This window comes from Sebastes umbrosus, chromosome 23, assembly GCF_015220745.1.
Source record: "Sebastes umbrosus isolate fSebUmb1 chromosome 23, fSebUmb1.pri, whole genome shotgun sequence".
NCBI classification, from domain to species: Eukaryota; Metazoa; Chordata; class Actinopteri; order Perciformes; family Sebastidae; genus Sebastes; species Sebastes umbrosus.
The window spans coordinates 13,749,466-13,773,381 of NC_051291.1; the positions used below are offsets into that span (position 1 = coordinate 13,749,466).

General features: G+C 39.3%; 4 protein-coding genes across 8 annotated transcripts in view; 3 read left to right on the top strand and 1 right to left on the bottom strand.

Moving 5' to 3' along the window:
• The window catches only part of tspan11 (tetraspanin 11), a 43,778-nt gene extending 20,412 nt beyond the window's left edge, over nucleotides 1–23,366 (bottom strand). The window contains exon 1 of one of the 3 annotated variants that reach the window (XR_005205493.1): nucleotides 23,245–23,366. The gene's annotated coding sequence lies outside the window, so the exon portion shown is untranslated. The remainder of the gene's footprint in view (nucleotides 1–23,244) is intronic. The other 2 variants (XR_005205494.1, XM_037760474.1) reach the window with 2 other exon arrangements.
• LOC119482682 (E3 ubiquitin-protein ligase TRIM39-like) lies at nucleotides 1,176–5,364 on the top strand. Of its 2 annotated transcripts, none has more exons than XM_037760471.1 (2): nucleotides 1,176–1,257; nucleotides 3,496–5,364. In XM_037760471.1, the coding sequence occupies exon 2, from the start codon at nucleotides 3,498–3,500 to the stop codon at nucleotides 5,127–5,129; it is 1,632 nt and encodes a 543-aa protein (XP_037616399.1). In that variant the 5' UTR covers nucleotides 1,176–1,257; nucleotides 3,496–3,497; the 3' UTR covers nucleotides 5,130–5,364. The 2 variants fall into 2 exon arrangements, with proteins under 2 accessions (XP_037616399.1, XP_037616400.1); XM_037760472.1 differs by lacking the exon at nucleotides 1,176–1,257 and adding an exon at nucleotides 1,347–1,439.
• On the top strand, nucleotides 7,531–12,183 carry LOC119482681 (E3 ubiquitin-protein ligase TRIM39-like). 2 transcript variants are annotated; one of them, XM_037760469.1, is made up of 2 exons: nucleotides 7,531–7,650; nucleotides 9,954–12,183. In XM_037760469.1, exon 2 carries the CDS (start codon nucleotides 9,956–9,958, stop codon nucleotides 11,585–11,587), a length of 1,632 nt encoding a protein of 543 aa, XP_037616397.1. In that variant the 5' UTR covers nucleotides 7,531–7,650; nucleotides 9,954–9,955; the 3' UTR covers nucleotides 11,588–12,183. The 2 variants fall into 2 exon arrangements, with proteins under 2 accessions (XP_037616397.1, XP_037616398.1); XM_037760470.1 differs by lacking the exon at nucleotides 7,531–7,650 and adding an exon at nucleotides 7,669–7,832.
• Nucleotides 13,587–21,851, top strand: LOC119483164. Its single transcript, XM_037761250.1, has 3 exons — nucleotides 13,587–13,706; nucleotides 15,264–16,892; nucleotides 20,209–21,851. The coding sequence occupies exons 2-3, from the start codon at nucleotides 15,266–15,268 to the stop codon at nucleotides 21,840–21,842; spliced, it is 3,261 nt and encodes a 1,086-aa protein (XP_037617178.1). The 5' UTR covers nucleotides 13,587–13,706; nucleotides 15,264–15,265; the 3' UTR covers nucleotides 21,843–21,851.
• Nucleotides 23,367–23,916: the final 550 nt, after the last annotated feature.

A 23,916-nucleotide genomic window follows, 5' to 3' on the forward strand; every position in this document is an offset into this window, starting at 1 on the left:
AGGAGTGCCCTGTAAAAGTGCAATTAAAGTTTGAGCCACTCAGCACCAGCTTGTTGTGCCTGACCTCTTGTGGTCACACTCACCTGGAAACCACATGACCGACTGGCCTCCACAAAGAGAGTACAGCTGTAGGTTTACTAGTTATGAAAAGATGACAAAGGCGGTGATAGCTACAGCACAATCCAGGCAGATGATACAGCATGTCAAAAGAGATAACAAGGATCTTATCAAGAAATAGAGAACTGTCAGACCGTGCAATATCCTCTTTGCTACTCTTGTGCGCTGGATTAGGAAAAGCCAGGATGGACTAATAATAATAATCTTAGAGGAAAACCGGAGAATTTCTCAGACATGATGATAGAGGTGAAGCAGGAAATTGCCACAGTAAAAGAGAAACACTAGTGGTGATGGTGTGGGATTTCTGAGGAGAGTCAAGTCTCAGACAAATGAACAGAGAGCTGAGGAAATCTCAACAACTGTTGGATGGATTATACTATGAAGTACAAAAGACAGTTAAAGCTTCAGTAGGCAGTATATTTTTGGCATCAATGGGCAAAAATCTCATAATAACCTTTCAGCATATTGTAATTCAAGCATTCCTATTGGCTGTGCTTGGCGACCGTTTTATAAAAAAAAAAAAACTCATATTTGCTCCAATCTCGCCGGAGCACAGCCAATTCCCTCTCAACTCTCTCAATGAAATGACCTGTGATTGGTCAAAGTCTCCCGTCACGGGCTAAATTTTCATATTATTATGAGAATAAAAGTCATAATATTATAAAGTAGTAATTTTACGTGATATTTTCTTTTTTTCTCGTAAAGTTATGACTTTATTCTCGTAATATTAGGCCTTTTTTTCTCGTAAAGTTATGAATTTATTCTTGTAATATCACGATTTTTTTTCTCGTAATATTTTGACTTTATTCTGAAAATCTCAGATTTTTCTTCCCTCAATGTGGCCCTAATACTCCATCGTACATTTGCACTTTGGCCCTCACTGCATTAGACTTATATACTATATACTTAGACTATAAACTGTGTCACAATGCTCAAATGTTTTGCAGCTCCAGACAGAATTATTTATTTACTTTTTGCCTAAAATGGCTCTTTTGACAGTAAAGGTTGCTGACCCCTGACCTATACATCCTCCTGTACGGTAGGTGGCGGTATGCAGATAAAAGTTGGTTTTGTAATCCGCCCATAAAAAAAAAGAAGAAGAAGAAGCAGAAGCGCAGCTGCTTTTAAAACTTGTTACAGGTGAGAAAGACAATAATAGTTGAACTACTCCCTTTCCTTGATGTGTTTCTGGTCATACATAATGCTGAAGTTAGGTTTCGATTTGGAAGTTCAGAGGAACGTTCAAGGAAACTGGGAAAAGGGAGATTTCACTGCTTGTTTCTCCACACCTACAGTATAGACCACATTGGACCAAGTCTGGGGTCAGTTGCATAAACTTAGTTTAAGACTATAGTGTTGGCCTTAGACTTGTTAGGTTAGACTAGTCTTATTAAGCCTGTCTGTTGCATAAATATTAATTAATTTGAGGTAGGAGAGTTAGCTCCCTCTCCCCCTGGCTGAGCCTGAGGTGTTCAGTTAGATGGCTTCAGTAGTTCATCTGTTAATCCATTACTTTCAGCTAACTTTAAGTTAAATATTTAATCTGTTTATCCATTACTTTCAGCTAACTTTAAGGTAAATATTTAATCTGTTTATCCGTTACTTTCAGCTAACTTTAAGGTAAATATTTAATCTGTTTATCCATTACTTTTAGCTAACTATTTCAACTATTTACCCATTACTTTTAACCAACTTTTAGCTAACTACTGTATTTCAACTGCTTACCCATTACTTTTAGTTAAAGGGCCCATATCGTGCTCATTTTCAGGTTCATACTTGTATTTTGTGTTTCTATTAGAACATGTTTACATGCTGTAATGATAAAAAAAAACTTTATTTTCCTCATACTGTTAGCCTGAATATGCCTGTATTTACCCTCTGTCTGAAACGCTCCGTTTTAGTGCATTTTGACGGAATTGCAACAGAATTGCGTTGCTATGCAACAGCTTGGGTCCATGTGTACTTCCTGTCAGCTGATGACATTCATATCCACAGCAACCAGGAATAAACTGGGACACATTTAGAATGTTTCCGTTTAAAATTGTGTAAAGGGTCTAAATACTGTATATTCGTGACATCACAAATGGGCAGAAATCCTGACGGCTTGTTTCAAATGTAGAGTTTCTGAATGCGGGCTGTGTGTGTTTCCCTGTGGATTGAGGGTTTCGATACTTTCACAGTATTTATATAGGACTTAAGCCTGCTTTATAATAAAAAAAAACATGAAAATCTCACTTTTTTATAATATGGTACCTTTTAACTATTTCAACTATTTACCCATTACTTTTAACCAACTTTTAGCTAACTACTGTATTTCAACTGCTTACCCATTACTTTTAGCTAACTATTTCAACTGTTTATCCATTACTTTTCGCTAACATTTAGTTAACTATTTCAAATGTTTATCCATAATTGTTTGGATTGTTGTTTAGCCTCTGGGATAATGTAGTCTAGATTTGACTTGTTTTTTTTGTCTAACTATAGTGTTTTTTTTAAAAAAAAAAAAACACTTTCAGAACAGTAAGGGTTGCAAAAAAGGAAGTTTGGTTGCTCAGCACTGTAACCCTTAAAGGGACTGTTTGTAACTTTTTAAGCGTATAAATGTACCGGGTTAGGACACATGCGCGCTCGCATATGCGCGTTCGCGTGTAGCCGCTGCCTCTCCTCCTCTGCCTGCTGGCCTTCACTCAGACAGCGCGCGCGTTCTCGCTCAGCTCGCTCCACCTCTAGACGTGAACGCGCGCTCACTCCACACTGCAGAAGAGTTAGTTTAGCTCTGAGAATATCTAGTGAATGCACAGTGGACGTTTGTGCAGAAATAACTGCTGCAGCTCCTCCAGACCAACAGAGGTTTTCCGTGTCTTGTGAAGTGACGGAGCTCTGCAGAGAGAAACGGTATTGTCTCGTTACCGACCGGGTGCCGGTGTCTCCCTGCTCTCTCCAGCTGCGGGCGGAGAGAGCAGGGAGACACGCTGCAGAGCCTCGCTGCCTCAGCCTGCACTGAGACAGGAAAAGCCAACACTAGGATCAGATCTAAATCATGTTCATGGAGAGACCTTCGTCTGGTCAGCTTACATTACTGCTAAGCAGGTGAAATATAGAGTGATATTGTGGTTTTAGCTGACGTGTGTCGCCTCACTATTTTGAGCGATGCTCTTTCAGGTATATTTAGAGCGAGCAAGCGCGAGCCCGACGCTGACTTTCGTTGATTTCACGGCCACAGGTGTCGCTGTTAAGAAGCATTTCTGAAAGTTACAAATAGTCCCTTTAACTGCCAAATCAGAAGCTGTGAAACGAAAGCTAACTTCAGGGTAGTGTTTTAACAGATTATTTAGGCACTTGACTTGAATTGTATTTTTTTTTCTACTTCTTGTCCAGATATGGCAACTGCCAGCAGTCTGCTGTCAGAGGAGAAGTTCCTGTGTTCTGTCTGTCTGGATGTGTTCACTAAACCAGTTACAACGCCATGTGGACACAACTTCTGCAGTGCATGTATCCAGAAGTTCTGGGATGGCAGGTACATTTACCGGTGTCCATTATGCAACAGTACATTTTCTCAAAGACCTGAACTCAAAGTCAACACTTTCATTTCTGAGTTAGCTGCAGAGATTAAGATGTTAGCTCAAGTCAAGGACTCCACCTCAGACCCACAACTTCCTGGAACAGCAGACGTTCTTTGTGATATCTGCTCTGAGGTGAAGGAAAATGCTGTTAAATCTTGTCTGACATGTCTAGCGTCTTTCTGTGAAGAGCACCTTGAGCCACATCAGAGAGTTGCTGGTCTCAAGAGCCACACACTGTTAGACCCTGTGAAGAATCTTGATGACAGAATGTGCAAGACGCACAACAAGATAACAGAACTGTACTGCAGGACTGACAAGGCCTGCATTTGTGTCTTGTGTATCAGAACCGATCACAAGAGTCACAATGTCATCCCGCTCGAGGAAGAATATGAAGCAGCGATGGCAAAAAAAGATGAGACGATGGCAAATATCCAAAAGATGATACAATCACGGTCAGAGAAGATAGCTGAGATTGAAAACTCGGTTGATGTCGGCCAGAGAGAAGCTGAGAAAGAGAAAGAAGCCAGTGTGCAGGTCGTCACCGACTTGATCCTCTCCATCCAGAGAAGCCAGGCCGAGCTTGTTGAGGCCATCGAGGAGAGGTACAGAGCAACAAAGCAGAAAGCTGAAGGTTTTCTCACAGAACTGAGGATGGAAGTCGCTGAGCTCGAGAGCAGAAGCGAACAGCTGGAGCAGCTGTCACAGTCTGAGGATCACCATCATTTTCTCCAGAGCTTCCCAAACTTGTGCTCTCCTTTAAACAAGGACTGGGCCAACATCGGTGTTCACAGCAATCTGTGTTTCGAGGCGGTGAGAGGTGCTGTGACTCTACTGAAACAGAGAGTTGATGAAATAATGGAGGAGCTCCCTGAGATCAAAATGAAAAGAATGAGAGAACATGCCGTCGACTTGACCTTTGACCCCGACACAGCATATAGCTCACTTGTCATAAGCCAGGATGGAAAACAAGTGATAAATACAGGCATACGCCAGAATCTTCCCAAAAATCCAAAGAGATTTGAAAAGTTTTCAGATGTTTTGGCAAAGGAGGGGTTCACAACAGGGAAGTTTTACTATGAGGTGCAAGTGAAAGGAAAGACCGAGTGGATTGTTGGAGTGGCCAGAGAGTCTATTGATAGAAAGAAGTGTGCAGCTCTGTCAGTTAAAAGTGGTTACTGGACCATTGATCTCGATGAGGGTAAATATATTACATGTACATCACCAACTGTTGAAATCACACTGAAAGAAAAGCTTGAGAAGGTGGGCATCTTTGTGGACTATAATAAGGGAGTGGTTTCCTTCTATGATGTGAATTCCAAATCACATATCTATTCTCACACTGGCTACAACTTTACAGAGAAACTGTATCCATACTTCTACCTTCAAGGCAATGCAAATGGAGCAAACTCTGCCCCCCTCATCATAACCCCTGTACCTCAAACACCCTGAGTTTGTTACTTTTTTTTCTGTGTAAAAAAAGGTTACTTTTTATGTAATCAGAACAGTGGGATCTGCATTTGCATTGATCACAGTCCCCGTAATATTCAACATCATAGCGCTACTTCTTGTGCAATCTGAGCCACCGTCTGCCATAAATCTGCATGTAACACTGTTTTTATTGTGCTTTTAACAATTGGAACTTGCAAAGCACAACTCTCCACGAGATCGAAAAAGTATTTGAATAATAATTGTACATTTGTAATAAACAATCTGTCATACAGTTTACAGAAGTGTGCCTTACCAAACAGTCTGAATTATTTTTCTACAATCAGGTGTGACTAACAAGTAAGTGGGAAACTCGTAATGAAGATGGTGGTATTCATATTTGTTAATGTTTCAGTTCCTGGTCTTGAGTTTGTTCCTTTTTTATAGACCATGGTACAAATTAACACCGGTCTCTATTAAAACACCTAATAAAACTGCTTAAAGTATTAAAGAGGACATATGATGCTTATTTTCAGGTGCATACTTGTATTTTGGGTTTCTACTTTTACATGTTTACATGCTTTAATGTTCAAAAAATGCTTTACTTTTCTCGTACCGGCTGTGTTGCAGCACCTCTTTTCACCCTCTGTCTGAAACGCTCGGTTTGAGCTCCTGGCCCCGCCCCCTCCAAAAAAGCCCAGTCTGCTCTGATTGGTCAGCTGGCCGACTCTGTTGTGATTGGTCAACCGAACCAAACTCTCCAGACTCTGCTCTATCTAGCTTTGTGTTTCTTTGTCTACTGTGCACTTTTCTGTAAATGTGTAGATGTAAACTAATAATACTAATGTTGCACAGTAATATTGTCAGATCCTGTTGTATTAAAATGGATGATGTTATCAACGGCATTTCTAATTATATTATGTAATGTTACTTTATTAGGATATTGTGTTGCTCTGTCTTATTTTATTTTTTTTAATTGTTGAAATAAGTTTTATGCAATAAAGTGTAACATTCCTACAAAATCACGTCACACATGTTTTGCCTTTAAAATCAAGACATACTGTACATATCATATCTTTATCATAAAGAGAATTACACAAAGGGGAAAAAATAACTGCGTACAAATTCTTCATTTTGCTGGTTTCTTTTAATTAACGACCACCACTGTTTGAGCAGTCTGCAGGTTCAGTGTTTTGCACAAAGACAGATGGATGTCAAGCGGTTTGACCTCGTGCAACCTCTCTCTGGGATTTCTGAGGAGAGTCAAGTCTCAGACAAATGGACAGAGAGCTGAGGAAATCTCAACAACTGTTGGACGGATCGCCATGAATCTCGCTACAGATGCTCGTGTCCCTGCATTGTAATAGTTTGGTGATGCCTCACTTTTAATCCAGTACCATTTTAATTTGTTTTATGATCAAGTACCTGCAAAACGTACTGTACCTTATGTTGAAATAAATGGAAGTGTTATCAAAAAGAACATATCTGAAATTTGGCAGAAAAAGAGGGATGAGGACAGTAAACGCAGAACATACTATGAAGTACAAAAGACAGTTAAAGCTTCAGTAGGCAGTATATTTTTGGCATCATTGGGCAAAAATCCCATAATAACCTTTCAGCATATTGTAATTCAAATGTTCTGAGAGAAAACCAGACTTCTGTACCTCCTCATGGCTCTGTTTTCAGGCTTTAGAAAATATAGTCCGTGACGGGAGACTTTGACCAATCACAGGTCATTTCATTGAGAGAGTGTTCCTATTGGCTATGCTTGGCGACCGTTTCATAAAAATATATTTTTTTAAAATCATATTTGCTCCAATCTCACTGGAGCACAGCCAATAGGAACGCTCTCTCAATGAAAACAGAGCCATGAGGAGGTGCAGAAGTTTAGTTTTCTCTCAGAACACTTGAATTACAATATGCTGAAAGATTATTATTGAATTTTTGCCCAATGATGCCAAAAACATACTGCCTACTGCCACTTTAAAGGAAGAAAGAAGAGAAAAGGTAGTTAATTAAGGTTTGGTCACAGGTTTAAATAAGACACTATTCCTATTGGGAAAAATAAATTCACATGTATGTGTGCATTGTAATATAGCTGAAAATGCATTACATGTAATAATGCACCGTGTCAAATATAATGAAGAAACGGTAAGTTTGCAACAAAGGATGAGGGAGGCAGGACGTGAATGGGATTTGGAAGGGATACCAGGAAGGTGTGGGACATTCGGAGAGGGGAAATACATTTCTTAATAAATACAGGATTATTTAATAGAATACATTTTATTTTCTTTCTTTCTTTCTGTTTATTTATTTTATTTTATAGACTAAGAGTAAACTTCATCCGGTTATTACACCTGTACATACTCCTGTACGGTAGGTGGGGGTATGCAGATAAAAGTTGTTTTTGTAGTCCGCCCATAAAATGCAAAGAAGTAGAAGAAGAAGAAGAAGATAGTGGGTGAGCAGGAAACTTCACCAGCTGAAACGAAACTCCACGAAAGGATTTACGAACAAGTTTTTTGCAAAACTTGCTACGTTACAGGTGAGAAAGATAATAATAGTTGAACTACTCCCTTTCCTTGATGTGTTTCTGGTCATACATAATGCTGAAGTTAGGTTTCGATTTGGCAGTTCAGAGGAACGTTCAAGGAAACTGGGAAAAGGGAGATTTCACTGCTTGTTTCTCCACACCTACAGTATAGACCACATTGGACCAAGTCTGGGGTCAGGTGCATAAACTTAGTTTAAGACTATAGTGTTGGCCTTAGACTTGTTAGGTTAGACTAGTCTTATTAAGCCTGTCTATTGCATAAATATTAATTATTTTGAGGTAGGAGAGTTAGCTCCCTCTCCCCCTGGCTGAGCCTGAGGTGTTCAGTTAGATGGCTTCAGTAGTTCAACTGTTTATCCATTACTTTCAGTTAACTTTAAGTTAAATATTTAATCTGTTTATCCATTACTTTTAGCTAACTTTAAGGTAAATATTTAATCTGTTAATCCATTACTTTAAGATAACTATTTCAACTATTTACCCATTACTTTTAACTAACTTTTAGCTAACTACTGTATTTCAACTGCTTACCCATTACTTTTAGTTAAAGGGCCCATATCATGTTCATTTTCAGGTTCATACTTGTATTTTGTGTTTCTACTAGAACATGTTTACATGCTGTATTGTTAAAAAAAAACTTTATTTTCCTCATACTGTCAGCCTGAATATGCCTGTATTTACCCTCTGTCTGAAACGCTCCATTTTAGCGCATTTTGACGGAATTGCAACAGAATTGCGTTGCTATGCAACAGCTTGGGTCCATGTGTACTTCCTGTCAGCTGATGACATTCACGTCCACAGCAACCAGGAATAAACTGGGACACGTTTAGAATGTTTACGTTTAAAATTGTGTAAAGGGTCTAAATATTGTATATTCGTGACATCACAAATGGACAGAAACCCTGACGGCTTGTTTCAAATGTAGAGCTTCTGAATACGGGCTCTGTGTGTTTCCCTGTGGATTGAGTGTTTCGATACTTTCACAGTATTTATATAGGACTTAGCCTGCTTTATAATAAAAAAAACGTGAAAATCTCACTTTTTTATAATATGGGACCTTTAACTGTTTAAACTGTTTACCCATTACTTTTAACCAACTTTTAGCTAACTACTGTATTTCAACTGTTTATCCATTACTTTTCGCTAACATTTAGTTAACTATTTCAAATGTTTATCCATAATTGTTTGGATTGTTGTTTAGCCTCTCTGGGATAATGTAGTCCAGATTTGACTTGTTTTTTTTGTCTAACTATAGTGTTTTTTGTTTTTTTAAAGAGACCTAGTCCAATGTGGTCTAGGTGTGAGAAAAGCAGTGAAATCTCCCTTTTTGTATCTTCACAAATAGAATAAAGGTGTCACAAATTTGAAAGTGGGTTTCAGACAGCGTTAAGGCTTTACCATTGTCTAACACACTTTCAGAACAGTAAGGGTTGCAAAAAAGGAAGTTCGGTTGCTCAGCACTGTAACCCTTAAAGGGACTGTTTGTAACTTTTTAAGCGTATAAATGTACCGGGTCGGGACACATGCGCGCTCGCATATGCGCGTTCGCGTGTAGCCGCTGCCTCTCCTCCTCTGCCTGCTGGCCTTCACTCAGACAGCGCGCGCGTTCTCGCTCAGCTCGCTCCACCTCTAGACGTGAACGCGCGCTCACTCCACACTGCAGAAGAGTTAGTTTAGCTCTGAGAATATCTAGTGAATGCACAGTGGACGTTTGTGCAGAAATAACTGCTGCAGCTCCTCCAGACCAACAGAGGTTTTCCGTGTCTTGTGAAGTGACGGAGCTCTGCAGAGAGAAACGGTATTGTCTCGTTACCGACCGGGTGCCGGTGTCTCCCTGCTCTCTCCGGCTGCGGGCAGAGAGAGCAGGGAGACACGCTGCAGAGCCCCGCTGCATCAGCCTGCACTGAGACAGGAAAAGCCAACACTAGGATCAGATCTAAATCATGTTCATGGAGAGACCTTTGTCTGGTCAGCTTACATTACTGCTAAGCAGGTGAGATATAGAGTGATATTGTGGTTTTAGCTGACGTGTGTCGCCTCGCTGTTTTGAGCGATGCTCTTTCAGGTATATTTAGAGCGAGCAAGCGCGAGCCCGACGCTGACTTTCGTTGATTTCACGGCCACAGGTGTCGCTGTTAAGAAGCATTTCTGAAAGTTACAAATAGTCCCTTTTAACTGCCAAATCAGAAGCTGTGAAACGAAAGCTAACTTCAGGGTAGTGTTTTAACAGATTATTTAGGCACTTGACTTGAATTGTATGAGTAACTGTATTTTTTTTTCTACTTCTTGTCCAGATATGGCAACTGCCAGCAGTCTGCTGTCAGAGGAGAAGTTCCTGTGTTCTGTCTGTCTGGATGTGTTCACTAAACCAGTTACAACGCCATGTGGACACAACTTCTGCAGTGCATGTATCCAGAAGTACTGGGACGGCAGTGACATTTGCCAATGTCCATTATGCAACAGGACATTTTCTCAAAGACCTGAACTTCAAGTCAACACTTTCATTTCTGAGTTAGCTGCTGAGTTTAAGATGTTAGCTCAAGTTAAGGCCTCAACTCCAGACCCACACCTTCCTGGAACAGCAGACGTTCTTTGTGATATCTGCTCTGAGATGAAGGAAAATGCTGTTAAATCTTGTCTGACATGTCTAGTGTCTTTCTGTGAAGAGCACCTTGAGCCACATCAGAGAGTTGCTGCTCTCAAGAGCCACACACTGTCAGACCCTGTGAAGAATCTTGATGACAGAATGTGCAAGACGCACAACAAGATAACAGAACTGTACTGCAGGACCGACAAGGCCTGCATTTGTGCCTTGTGTTTCAAAACCGATCACAAGAGTCACAATGTCGTCCCGCTCGAGGAAGAATATGAAGCAGCGATGGCAAAAAAAGACGAGACGATGGCAAATATCCAAAAGATGATACAATCACGGTCCGAGAAGATAGCTGAGATTGAAAACTCGGTTGATGTCGGCCAGAGAGAAGCTGAGAAAGAAAAAGAAGCCAGTGTGCAGATCGTCACCGACTTGATCCGCTCCATCCAGAGGAGCCAGGCCGAGCTTGTTGAGGCCATCGAGGAGAGGTACAGAGCAACAAAGCAGAAGGCTGAAGGTTTTCTCACAGAACTGAGGATGGAAGTCGCTGAGCTCGAGAGCAGAAGCGAACAGCTGGAGCAGCTGTCACAGTCTGAGGATCACCATCATTTTCTCCAGAGCTTCCCAAACTTGTGCTCTCCTTTAAACAAGGACTGGGCCAACATCGGTGTTCACAGCGATCTGTGTTTCGAGGCGGTGAGAGGTGCTGTGACTCTACTGAAACAGAGAGTTGATGAAATAATGGAGGAGCTCCCTGAGATCAAAATGAAAAGAATGAGAGAACATGCTGTCGACTTGACCTTTGACCCCGACACAGCATTTTACTCACTTGTCATAAGCCAGGATGGAAAACAAGTGATAAATACAGACATAGACCAGAATCTTCCCAACAATCCAAAGAGATTTGAAATGTGTTTTGAGGTTTTGGCAAAGGAGGGGTTCACGACAGGGAAGTTTTACTATGAGGTGCAAGTGAAAGGAAAGACCAAGTGGGTTGTTGGAGTGGTCAGAGAGTCTGTTGATAGGAAGGAGAGTGTAGCTCTGTCAGATGAAAATGGTTACTGGACCATTATGTGTGATGAGGGTAAATATAGTGCATGTACATCGCAAACTGTTAAAATCACACTGAAAGAAAAGCTTCAGAAGGTGGGCATCTTTGTGGACTATAATAAGAGAGTGGTTTCCTTCTATGATGTGAATTCCAAATCACATATCTATTCTTACATTGGCTACAACTTTACAGAGAAACTGTATCCATACTTCTGCCCTCAAGAAAACGCAAATGGAGCAAACTCTGCCCCCCTCATCATAACCCCTGTACCTCAAACACCCTGAGTTGGATCCTTTTTTTTCTGTGTAAAAAAAAGGTTTACTTTTTATGTAATCAGAACAGTGGGATCTGCATTTGCATTGATCACAGTCCCCGTAATATTCAATATCATAGCGCTACTTTTTGTGCAATCTGAGCCACCGTCTGCCATAAATCTGCATGTAACACTGTTTTTATTGTGCTTTTAAACAATTGGAACTTGCAAAGCACAACTCTCCACATGAGAGATTATACAAAGTATGTGAATAATAATTGTACATTTGTAATAAACAATCTGTCATACAGTTTACCGAAGAGTGTGCCTTACCAACAATCTTACCATCAGAAAAAAGTAATAAATATATCAAATAAATAATAATATTAAATATATTAACCAAAAAATAAAAAAATAAAAAAGGGGGTGTATGTAAACCAATAATACTAATGTTGCACAGTAATATTGTCAGATCCTGTTGTATTAAAATGGATGAGGTTATCAATGGCATTTCTAATAATGTTATGTAATGTTACTTTATTAGGATATTGTGTTGCTCTGTCTTATTTTTATTTTTTTAATTGTTGAAATAAGTTTTATGCAATAAAGTGTAACATTCCTACAAAATCATATCACACATATTTTACCTTTCAAATCAAGACATACTGTACATATCATATCTTTATCATAAAGAGAATTACACAAAGGGGAAAAAATACCAGTGCGTACAAATTCTTCATTTTGCTGGTTTCTGTTAATTAACGACCACCACTGGTTGAGCAGTCTGCAGGTTCAGTGTTTTGCACAAAGACAGATATATGTCAAGGGGTTTGACCTCGTGCAACCTCTCTATGGGATTTCCGAGAAGAGTCAAGTCTCAGACAAATGAACAGAGAGCTGTGGAAATCTCAACAACTGTTGTATGGATCGCCATGAATCTCGCTACAGACGCTCGTGTCTCTGCATTGTAATAGTTTGGTGATGCCTCACTTTTAATCCAGCACCATTTTAATTTGTTTTATGATCAAGTACCTGCAAAACGTACTGTACCTTATGTTGAAATAAATGGAAGTGTTATCAAAAAGAGCATATATAAACTTTGGCAGAAAAAGTGGGATAAGGACAGTAAAGGCAGAACATACTATGATGTACAAAAGACAGTTAAAGCTTCAGTAGGCAGTATATTTTTGGCATCATTGGGCAAAAATCCCATAATAACCTTTCAGCATATTGTTATTCAAGTGTTCTTAGAGAAAAATAGACTTCTGCACCTCCTCATGGCTCTGTTTTCAGACTTTAGAAAATCTAGCCCGTGACAGGAGACTTTGACCAATCACAGGTCATTTCATTGAGAGAGCGTTCCTATTGGCTGTGCTTGGCGACCGTTTTATAAAAATAACTTTTTTTAATCATATTTGCTCCAATCTCACCGGAGCACAGCCAATAGGAACACTCTCTCAATGAAAACAGAGCCATGAGGAGGAGCAGAAGTCTAGTTATCTCTCAGAACACTTGAATTACAATATGCTGAAAGGTTATTATGGAATTTTTGCGCAATGATGCCAAAAACATACTGCCTACTGCCACTTTAAAGGAAGAAAGAAGAGAAGAGGTAGTTAATTAAGGTTTGGTCACAGGTTTAAATAAGACACTATTCCTAGTGGGAAAAATAAATTCCCATGTATGTGTGCATTGTAATATAGCTGAAAATGCATTACATGTAATAATGCACTGTGTCAAATATAATGAAGAAACGGTAAGTTTGCAACAAAGGATGAGGGAGGCAGGACGTGAATGGGATTTGGAAGGGATACCAGGAAGGTGTGGGACATTCGGAGAGGGGAAATACATTTCTTAATAAATACAGGATTATTTAATAGAATACATTTTATTTTCTTTCTTTCTTTCTGTTTATTTATTTTATTTTATAGACTAAGAGTAAACTTCATCCGGTTATTACACCTGTACATACTCCTGTACGGTAGGTGGGGGTATGCAGATAAAAGTTGTTTTTGTAGTCCGCCCATAAAATGCAAAGAAGTAGAAGAAGAAGAAGAAGATAGTGGGTGAGCAGGAAACTTCACCAGCTGAAACGAAACTCCACGAAAGGATTTACGAACAAGTTTTTTGCAAAACTTGCTACGTTACAGGTGAGAAAGATAATAATAGTTGAACTACTCCCTTTCCTTGATGTGTTTCTGGTCATACATAATGCTGAAGTTAACTTTCGATTTGGCAGTTCAGAGGAAAGTTCAAGGAAACTGGGAAAAGGGAGATTTCACTGTTTGTTTCTCCACACCTACAGTAGACCACATTGGACCAAGTCTGGGGTCAGTTGCATAAACTTAGTTTAAGACTATAGTGTTGGCCTTAGACTTGTTAGGTTAGACTTAGTCTTATTAAGCTTGTCTGTTGCATAAATATTAATTAATTTGAGGTAGGAGAGTTAGCTCCCTCTCCCCCTGGCTGAGCCTGAGGTGTTCAGTTAGATGGCTTCAGTAGTTCAACTGTTTATCCATTACTTTCATCTAACTTTAAGTTAAATATTTAATCTGTTAATCCATTACTTTCAGCTAACTTTAAGTTAAATATTTAATCTGTTTATCCATTACTTTAAGATAACTATTTCAACTATTTACCCATTACTTTTAACTAACTTTTAGCTAACTACTGTATTTCATCTGCTTACCCATAACTTTTAGTTAAAGTCCCATATCATGCTCATTTTCAGGTTCATACTTGTATTTTGTGTTTCTAGTAGAACATGTTTAGATATTGTAATGTTCAAAAAAAACTTTATTTTCTTCATACTGTTAGCCTAAATATGCCTGTATTTATCCTCTGTCTGAAACGCTCCGTTTTAGCGCATTTTGACGGAATTGCAACAGAATTGCGTTGCTAGGCAACAGCTTGGGTCCATGTGTACTTCCTGTCAGCTGATGACATTCACATCCACAGCAACCAGGAATAAACTGGGACACATTTAGAATGTTTACGTTTAAAATTGTGTAAAGGGTCTAAATATTGTATATTCGTGACGTCACAAATGGACAGAAACCCTGACGGCTTGTTTCAAATGTAGAGTTTCTGAATACGGGATTGTGTGTGTTTCCCTGTGGATTGAGGGTTTCGATACTTTCACAGTATTTATATAGGACTTAAGCCTGCTTTATAATAAAAAAACATAAAAATCTCACCTGTTTATAATATGGGACCTTTAACTGTTTAAACTGTTTATCCATTACTTTTAGCTAACTATTTCAACTGTTTATCCATTACTTTTCGCTAACATTTAAGCTAACTATTTCAACTGTTTATCCATAATTTTTGGGATTCTTGTTTAGCCTCTCTGGGATTATGTAGTCCAGATTTTACTTGTTTTTTTTGTCTAACTATAGTATTTTTTTCTTTTAAAGAGACCTAGTCCAATGTGGTCTAGGTGTGAGAAAAGCAGTGAAATCTCCCTTTTTGTATTTTTACAAATAGAATAAAGGTCTCACAAATTTGAAAGTGGGTTTCAGACAGCGTTAAGGCTTTACCTAAAATGTCTAACACGCTTTCAAAACAGTAAGGGTTGCTCAGCACTGTAACCCTTACCTGCAAAATTACCCGAAAGCTAACTTCAGGGTAGTGTTTTAACAGATTATTCAGCCACTTGACTTGAATTGTATGAGTAACTGTATTTTTTTTTTCTACTTCTTGTCCAGATATGGCAACTGCCAGCAGTCTGCTGTCAGAGGAGAAGTTCCTGTGTTCTGTCTGTCTGGATGTGTTCACTAAACCAGTTACAACGCCATGTGGACACAACTTCTGCAGTGCATGTATCCAGAAGTACTGGGACGGCAGTGACATTTACCAGTGTCCATTATGCAACAAGACATTTTCTCAAAGACCCGAACTCCAAGTCAACACTGTCATGTCTGAGTTAGCTGCTGAGTTGAAGACGTTAGTTCAAGCTAAGGCCTCAACTCCAGACCCACAACTTCCTGGAACAGCAGACGTTCTTTGTGATATCTGCTCTGAGATGAAGGAAAATGCTGTTAAATCTTGTCTGACATGTCTAGCGTCTTTCTGTGAAGAGCACCTTGAGCCACATCAGAGAGTTGTTGCTTTCAAGAGCCACACACTGTTAGACCCTGTGAAGAATCTTGATGACAGAATGTGCAAGACGCACAACAAGATAACAGAACTGTACTGCAGGACCGACAAGGCCTGTATTTGTGTCTTGTGTATCAAAACCGATCACAAGAGTCACAATGTCGTCCCGCTCGAGGAAGAATATGAAGCAGCGATGGCAAAAAAAGACGAGACGATGGCAAATATCCAAAAGATGATACAATCACGGTCCGAGAAGATAGCTGAGATTGAAAACTCGGTTGATGTCGGCCAGAGAGAAGCTGAGAAAGAGAAAGAAGCCAGTGTGCAGGTCTTCACCGACTTGATCCGCTCCATCCAGAGGAGCCAGGCCGAGCTTGTTGAGGCCATCGAGGAGAGGTACAGAGCAACAAAGCAGAAGGCTGAAGGTTTTCTCACAGAACTGAGGATGGAAGTCGCTGAGCTCGAGAGCAGAAGCAAACAGCTGGAGCAGCTGTCACAGTCTGAGGATCACCATCATTTTCTCCAGAGCTTCCCAAACTTGTGCTCTCCTTTAAACAAGGACTGGGCCAACATCGGTGTTCACAGCGATCTGTGTTTCGAGACGGTGAGAGGTGCTGTGACTCTACTGAAACAGAGAGTTGATGAAATAATGGAGGAGCTTCCTGAGATCAAAATGAAAAGAATGAGAGAACATGCCGTCGACTTGACCTTTGACCCCGACACAGCATTTAGCTCACTTGTCATAAGCCAGGATGGAAAACAAGTGATAAATACAGGCATACGCCAGATTCTTCCCAAAAATCCAAAGAGATTTGAAATGTGTTTTGAGGTTTTGGCAAAGGAGGGGTTCACAACAGGGAAGTTTTACTATGAGGTGCAAGTGAAAGGAAAGACCAAGTGGGTTGTTGGAGTGGCCAGAGAGTCTGTTAATAGGAAGGAGAACACGGCTCTGTCAGTTAAAAATGGTTACTGGACCATTATGTGTGATGAGGGTAAATATAGTGCATGTGCATCACCAACTGTTAAAATCACACTGAAAGAAAAGCTTCAGAAGGTGGGCATCTTTGTGGACTATAATAAGGGAGTGGTTTCCTTCTATGATGTGAATTCAAAATCACATATTTATTCTTTCACTGGCTCCTACTTTACAGAGAAACTGTATCCATACTTCTGCCCTCAAGAAAACGAAGATGGAGCAAACTCTGCCCCCCTCATCATAACCCCTGTACCTCAAACACACTGAGTTTGATCCTTTTTTTTCTGTGTAAAAAAAAGGTTTACTTTTTATGTAATCAGAAAAGTGGGATCTGCATTTGCATTGATCACAGTCCCCGTAATATTCAACATCATAGCGCTACTTTTTGTGCAATCTGAGCCACCGTCTGCCATAAATCTGCATGTAACACTGTTTTTATTGTGCTTTTAACAATTGGAACTTGTAAAGCACAACTCTCCACATGAGAGATCATACAAAGTATGTGAATAATAATTGTACATTTGTAATAAACAATCTGTCATACAGTTTACAGAAGTGTGCCTTACCAAACAGTCTGAATTATTTTTCTACAATCAGGTGTGACTAACAAGTAAGTGGGAAACTCGTAATGAAGATGGTGGTATTCATATTTGTTAATGTTTCAGTTCCTGGTCTTGAGTTTGTTCCTTTTTTATAGACCATGGTACAAATTAACACTGGTCTCTATTAAAACACCTAATAAAACTGCTTAAAGTATTAAAGAGGACATATGATGCTTATTTTCAGGTGCATACTTGTATTTTGGGTTTCTACTTTAACATGTTTACATGCTTTAATGTTCAAAAAATGCTTTACTTTTCTCGTACCGGCTGTGTTGCAGCACCTCTTTTCACCCTCTGTCTGAAACGCTCTGTTTGAGCTCCTGGCCCCGCCCCCTTCCAAAAAGCGCAGTCTGCTCTGATTGGTCAGCTGGCCCCACTCTGTTGTGATTGGTCAACCGAACCAAACTCTCCAGACTCCGCTCTATCTAGTTTTCTGTTCCTTTCTCTACTGTGCACTTTTCTATAAATGTGTAGATGTAAACTAATAATACTAATGTTGCACAGTAGTATTGTCAGATCCTGTTGTATTAAAATTGGATGAGGTTGTCAACGGCATTTATAATTATATTATGTAATGTTACTTTATTAGGATATTGTGTTGCTCTGTCTAATTTTCTTTTTTTAAATTGTTAAAATAAGTTTAATGCAATAAAGTGATAACATTCCTACAAAATCCCGTCACACATGTTTTGCCTTTCAAATCAAGACATACTGTACATATCATATCTTTATCATAAGGAGAATTACACAAAGGGGAAAAAATACCAGTGCGTACAAATTCTTAATTTTGCTGGTTTCTGTTAATTAACGACCGCCACTGTTTGAGCAGTCTGCAGGTTCAGTGTTTTGCACAAAGACAGATAGATGTCAAGGGGTTTGACCTCATGCAACCTCTCTATGGGATTTCTGAGGAGAGTCAAGTCTCAGACAAATGGAAAGAGAGCGTGTCAAATATAACAAAAAAAAGGGTCAGTTTGCAACAAAGGATGAGGGAGGCTGGACGTGAATGGGATTTGGAAGGGATACCAGGAATAAATGGAAATAAGGTGTGGGAAATTCGGAGAGGGGAAATACATTTCTTAATAAATACAGGATTTTTTAATAGAATATATTTTATTTTCTTTCTTTCTTTCTTCTTTCTGTTTATTTATTTATTTTATTTTATTTTATTTTTAAAGACTAAGAGTAAACTTCATCCGGTTATTACACCTGTACATCCTCCTGTACGGTAGGTGGCGGTATGCACATAAAAGTTGTTTTTTGTAATCCGCCCATAAAATGCAAAGAACAAGAAGAAGAAGCAGAAGATAGTGGGTGAGCAGGAAACTTCACCAGACTGAAACAAAACTCCACGAAAGGATTTACTAACAAGTTTTTAAAGTGTAGTTTGCTTTGATTTTTATAAGCAGCTGCTTTTAAAACTTGCTACGTTACAGGTGAGAAAGATAATAATAGTTCAACTACTCCCTTTCCTTGATGTGTTTCTGGTCATACATAATGCTGAAGTTAGGTTTCGATTTGGCAGTTCAGAGGAACGTTCAAGGAAACTGGGAAAAGGGAGATTTCACTGTTTGTTTCTCCACACCTACAGTAGACCACATTGGACCAAGTCTGGGGTCAGTTGCATAAACTTAGTTTAAGACTATAGTGTTGGCCTTAGACTTGTTAGGTTATACTAGTCTTATTAAGCCTGTCTGTTGCATAAATATTAATTAATTTGAGGTAGGAGAGTTAGCTCCCTCTCCCCCTGGCTGAGCCTGAGGTGTTCAGTTAGATGGCTTCAGTAGTTCATCTGTTAATCCATTACTTTCATCTAACTTTAAGTTAAATATTTAATCTGTTTATCCATTACTTTCATCTAACTTTAAGGTAAATATTTAATCTGTTAATCCATTACTTTCATCTAACTTTAAGTTAAATATTTAATCTGTTAATCCATTACTTTCAGCTAACTTTAAGGTAAATATTTAATCTGTTAATCCATTACTTTCAGCTAACTTTAAGGTAAATATTTAATCTGTTAATCCATTACTTTCAGCTAACTATTTCAACTATTTACCCATTACTTTAAGCTAACTACTGTATTTCAACTGCTTACTCATTGCTTTTAGTTAAAGGACCCATATTGTAAAAAGTGCAATTTTCAGGTCTTTTACATTATAAAGCAGGTTTAAGTGCAATATAAATACTGTTAAACTATCAAAACGCTCACTTTACGGAGAAATACATACAGCCCGTATTCAGAAACTATGCGTTTGAAACAAGCCGTTAGGATTTCTGTCCATTCGTGAGGTCACAAATATACAATATTTAGACCATTCACAGTTTTAATCGTAAACATTCTAAATGTGTCCCAGTTTATTTCCTGTTGCAGTGTATGTGAATAACATCAGCTGACAGTAAGTAAACATGGACCCAAACTGTTGCCTGGCAACGCAATTCCGTTTAACTATTTCAAATGTTTACTCATTAATTTTAGCTATATATATATGTATATATATATATTTACGTTAGATAAGTATTTCAACATTACTTGTAGCTCATTTTAAGCTAACTATTTCAACTGTTTATCCATCATTTTTTGGATTCTTGTTTAGCCTCTCTGGGATAATGTAGTCCAGATTTGACTTGTTTTTTTGTCTAACTATAGTGTTTTTTTTAAAGGAGACCTAGTCCAATGTGGTCTAGGTGTGAGAAAAGCAGTGAAATCTCCCTTTTTGTATTTTCACAAATAGAATAAAGGTTTCACAAATTTGAAAGTGGGTTTCAGACAGCGTTAAGGCTTTACCTAAAATCTCTAACACACTTTCAGAACAGTAAAAACGGAAGATCAGTTACTCAGCACTGTAACCCTTAACTGTCAAATAGGAAGCCGTGAATCGGAAGCTAACTTCAGGGTAGTGTTTTAACAGATTATTCAACCACTTGACTTGAGTTGTATGAGTAATTGTATTTTTTTTACTACTTCTTGTCCAGATATGGCAACTGCCAGCAGTCTGCTGTCAGAGGAGAAGTTCCTGTGTTCTGTCTGTCTGGATGTGTTCACTAAACCAGTTTCAACACCATGTGGACACAACTTCTGCAGTGCATGTATCCAGAAGTACTGGGACGGCAGTGACATTTGCCAGTGTCCATTATGCAACAGGACATTTTCTCAAAGACCTGAACTCCAAGTCAACACCTTCATTTCTGAGTTAGCTGCTGAGTTTAAGATGTTAGCTCAAGTCAAGGACTCCACCTCAGACCCACAACTTCCTGGAACAGCAGACGTTCTTTGTGATATCTGCTCTGAGGTGAAGGAAAATGCTGTTAAATCTTGTCTGACATGTCTAGCGTCTTTCTGTGAAGAGCACCTTGAGCCACATCAGAGAGTTGCTTCTTTCAAGAGCCACTCACTATTAGACCCTGTGAAGAATCTTGATGACAGAATGTGCAAGACGCACAACAAGATAACAGAACTGTACTGCAGGACCGACCAGGCCTGTATTTGTGTCTTGTGTATCAAAACTGATCACAAGAGTCACAATGTCGTCCCGCTCGAGGAAGAATATGAAGCAGCGATGGCAAAAAAAGATGAGACGATGGCAAATATCCAAAAGATGATACAATCACGGTCCGAGAAGATAGCTGAGATTGAAAACTCGGTTGATGTCGGCCAGAGAGAAGCTGAGAAAGAGAAAGAAGCCAGTGTGCAGGTCTTCACCGACTTGATCCTCTCCATCCAGAGAAGCCAGGCCGAGCTTGTTGAGGTGATCGAGGAGAGGTACAGAGCAACAAAGCAGAAGGCTGAAGGTTTTCTCACAGAACTGAGGATGGAAGTCGCTGAGCTCGAGAGCAGAAGCGAACAGCTGGAGCAGCTGTCACAGTCTGAGGATCACCATCATTTTCTCCAGAGCTTCCCAAACTTGTGCTCTCCTTTAAACAAGGACTGGGCCAACATCGGTGTTCACAGCAATCTGTGTTTCGAGGCGGTGAGACGTGCTGTGACTCTACTGAAACAGAGAGTTGATGAAATAATGGAGGAGCTTCCTGAGATCAAAATGAAAAGAATGAGAGAACATGCCGTCGACTTGACCTTTGACCCCGACACAGCATATTACTCACTTCTCATAAGCCAGGATGGAAAACAAGTGAAAGATGCAGACATAGACCAGAATCTTCCCAACAATCCAAAGAGATTTGAAATGTGTTGTGAGGTTTTGGCAAAGGAGGGGTTCACAACAGGGAAGTTTTACTATGAGGTGCAAGTGAAAGGAAGTACCCAGTGGATTGTTGGAGTGGCCAGAGAGTCTGTTAATAGAAAGGAGTACACAGTTCTGTCAGTTAAAAGTGGTTACTGGACCATTATGTGTGATGAGGGTAGATATAGTGCATGTGCATCACCAGCTGTTAAAATCAGATGGAAAAAAAAGCTTGAGAAGGTGGGCATCTTTGTGGACTATAATAAGGGAGTGGTTTCCTTCTATGATGTGAATTCCAAATCACATATTTATTCTTTCACTGGCTCCTACTTTAGAGAGAAACTTTATCCATACTTCTGCCCTCAAGACAACGAAAATGGAGCAAACTCTGCCCCCCTCATCATAACCCCTGTACCTCAAACACACTGAGTTTGTTCTTTCTTTAAAGACCACGGTAAGAATTAACATTGGCCTCTATTAACACACTTAATAAATCTGCTTAAAGTATTAAAGAGGACATATTATGCTTATTTTCAGGTGCATACTTGTATTTTGGGTTTCTACTTTAACATGTTTACATGCTTAAATGTTCAAAAAATGCTTATTTTTCTCATACCGGCTGTGTTGCAGCACCTCTTTTCACCCTCTGTCTGAAACGCTGTGTTTGAGCTCCTGGCCCCGCCCCCTCCCAAAAACTGCAGTCTGCTCTGATTGGTCAGCTGGCCGACTCTGTTGTAATTGGTCAACCGAACCAAACTCTCAAGACTCTATCTAGCTTTCTGTTTCTTTCTCTACTGTGCACTTTTCTGTAAATGTGTATGTAAACCAATAATACTAATGTTTCACAGTAATATTGTCAGATCCTGTTGTATTAAAATGGATGAGGTTATCAATGGCATTTATAATTATATTATGTATTTTTACTTTATTAGGAGATTGTGTGCTCGGTCTAATTTTTTTTTTTTAATTGTTGAAATAAGTTTTATGCAATAAAGTGATAACATTCCTACAAAATCATGTCACGCATGTTTTGCCGCTTCAAATCAAGACATACTGTACATATCATATCTTTATCATAAGGAGAATTACACAAAGGGGAAGAAATACCAGTGCGTACAAATTCTTCATTTTGCTGGTTTCTTTTAATTAACGACCGCCACTGTTTGAGCAGTTTTGCAGGTTCAGTGTTTTGCACAAAGACGGATAGATGTCGAGGGGTTTGACCTTGTGACATTAAGGTCACCTAAACTATATCTAACCACAAGGCAAAAGCTAGAAATCAGTCTCAGCGAGACCCGGGTCGTTGCAGTTTTTAACAATTTAGGCGTGCGATGCGACTCACAGAATAGAATATCTGCTTTGTGAGATATGTAAGTCAATCAACGAGTCTGCCCACTGCTTTCACTCCTGACTCCTGCCTATGTTCTCCTGCCCCCACACTGATTTATGTGTGTGTGTGATAGAGTGGATGCACACATTATCCTCGAGTGTGATGCGTGGGCCGATGTTCTTAAGCACCACTGATGGAGCTCATCCATAACTGTGACTAAAACCTGGTGTGTTTCTTTGTATTTCATTAACGGGACACAAGCCCATTCTCTTTAGTGGCAAATATCTTGTGATATTTCTCAAGAGTTGGTTACTACTGAATCTTTTGTGACAGCATGAAACGAGTGAGCGACTAAGTAGCTAATGAAAGAGGCACAGATGCAGACATCAACAGCACGCTATGGAGAATGGAAATCACGCCAGAAGTAGAGAAGATATTTTGACATATTTCCCAGAGTATGTTCTTTTTACATTTCGACAAGGAAATTCCTGCGAGACATACCTTTTTTTTCTTTTAGTGATATCTCTCCCGGACAGACAGATGAGGGCTCAGCTAGGTGGAAAATGGAAATAGACTCATTATAGGGTTGGTGCCAAATATGAATGAATGTGCTCCACAGTGGAAGTAGAATTTGTGACCTGATGACACAGAAGGTGTTTTGCCTTTAGCAGCCAATGAGAAACACCTGCTGTGATGTCACTGATTGGGATGAAGTAAGAGTGCAATAGGCCCTTTTCACAGCAGCCATTTTGACATGTCATAGCAGGATAAATAGGTGTAATGGATCAAATGAATTATGGTCACATTCAATTCAGTGTGTCTGGAACAGGGCCATAATTAATGTTGTTAACCTGCAATGACATGTCAAAATGGCTGCTGCCTATATGTTTGGTAGTTGTTTTTTTTTTGATCCAGTTTCAAAAACAATTCTCAATACTCTGCAAAGGGTATGATTTTTTTTAAGCAATTAGAATATTTTCGTAAACTACGAATCTGAATTTGAAGCTTCAGCGGTGTCTTTTTATTGGTATTCTGTACAAAATCAAATAAATAATTGTATAAAAAAATTATACCCCCCCCCATCCCTATAACAATATTACTGCACCATTAAATAAGCAGAGTTAATTTCATAAACAGTTATATTTATACATTCAAATGAATTAAATCTGATAG

What these genes read in the sequence shown, in the direction of transcription:
- LOC119482682 (XM_037760471.1), top strand. Translation starts at nt 3,498, where the DNA reads ATGGCAACTGCCAGCAGTCTGCTGTCAGAGGAGAAGTTCCTGTGTTCT.
- LOC119482681 (XM_037760469.1), top strand. Translation starts at nt 9,956, where the DNA reads ATGGCAACTGCCAGCAGTCTGCTGTCAGAGGAGAAGTTCCTGTGTTCT.
- LOC119483164 (XM_037761250.1), top strand. Translation starts at nt 15,266, where the DNA reads ATGGCAACTGCCAGCAGTCTGCTGTCAGAGGAGAAGTTCCTGTGTTCT. An exon ending in AACCCCTGTACCTCAAACAC is followed by an intron (nt 16,893 to 20,208) that starts ACTGAGTTTGAT and finishes CTTCTTGTCCAG; the next exon opens with ATATGGCAACTGCCAGCAGT.